The sequence below is a fragment of the Solanum stenotomum genome, unplaced genomic scaffold (genome assembly GCF_019186545.1).
Source record: "Solanum stenotomum isolate F172 unplaced genomic scaffold, ASM1918654v1 scaffold10788, whole genome shotgun sequence".
NCBI classification, from domain to species: domain Eukaryota; kingdom Viridiplantae; phylum Streptophyta; class Magnoliopsida; order Solanales; family Solanaceae; genus Solanum; species Solanum stenotomum.
The window spans coordinates 1-606 of NW_026021243.1; the positions used below are offsets into that span (position 1 = coordinate 1).

Below are 606 nucleotides of genomic sequence, written 5' to 3' on the forward strand. Positions count from 1 at the left end.
CTCTTTCTTCTCTCTTCTTCTCTCTTTCTGCTACAGTAGCAAGCTCGGCATTGAGATAAGTTATCTTACTCTCCATTGCAGATATTGTCTCTCTATCCCCACCATCAAAGCTTGAGGATGATGAACCACAATACCAAGACTTCTTCTTCTGATACGCCTTTTCTGGATAGCCGTAGATTGAACCTCTAATCGGTTCACCAGCACTCTGTTTCCAAAGATTCTCGTTTTCTTCTTGTGTAAATGGTCTGTCCTGACTCTCAAGAGGTAGAGTACTACTATATTCCTGAGATATTCGCATATACCTATCCTGTAATTTAAACAAAGAACTCTACGAATAAGAATGTAATATATACAAGGAAAAGAAAAAAAAATTAGTTTGAATGGAGTTCTTACATATGTCTCTTGAGCACGTGGCTCAATCCATCTTTCTTCTTCTGTGGGGTTCGTACTCTTCTTGATGTGAGTAACCTTGAACATCTCTGGTACAGCTACCGGCCTACCCAACTCTTTTTCCTGCAAATAACATATGTAGAATTTGATCTCATTAATCTCCAAAAAGTACTTATCAAAAAAGAAAGAAATTATTTTACTAAATTAAGAAAGTAT

The 606-nt window shown here is 36.8% G+C and overlaps 1 protein-coding gene across 1 annotated transcript; it reads right to left on the reverse strand.

Moving 5' to 3' along the window:
- Positions 1-34: 34 nt before the first annotated feature.
- Positions 35-513, reverse strand: LOC125849795 (uncharacterized; the record flags this gene model as incomplete). The annotated part of the gene is made up of 2 exons (XM_049529768.1): positions 35-307; positions 394-513. Coding segments are annotated over 2 exons (393 nt in total), but the record flags the coding sequence as incomplete, so codon positions are not given.
- Between the last annotated feature and the right edge of the window lie 93 nt (positions 514-606).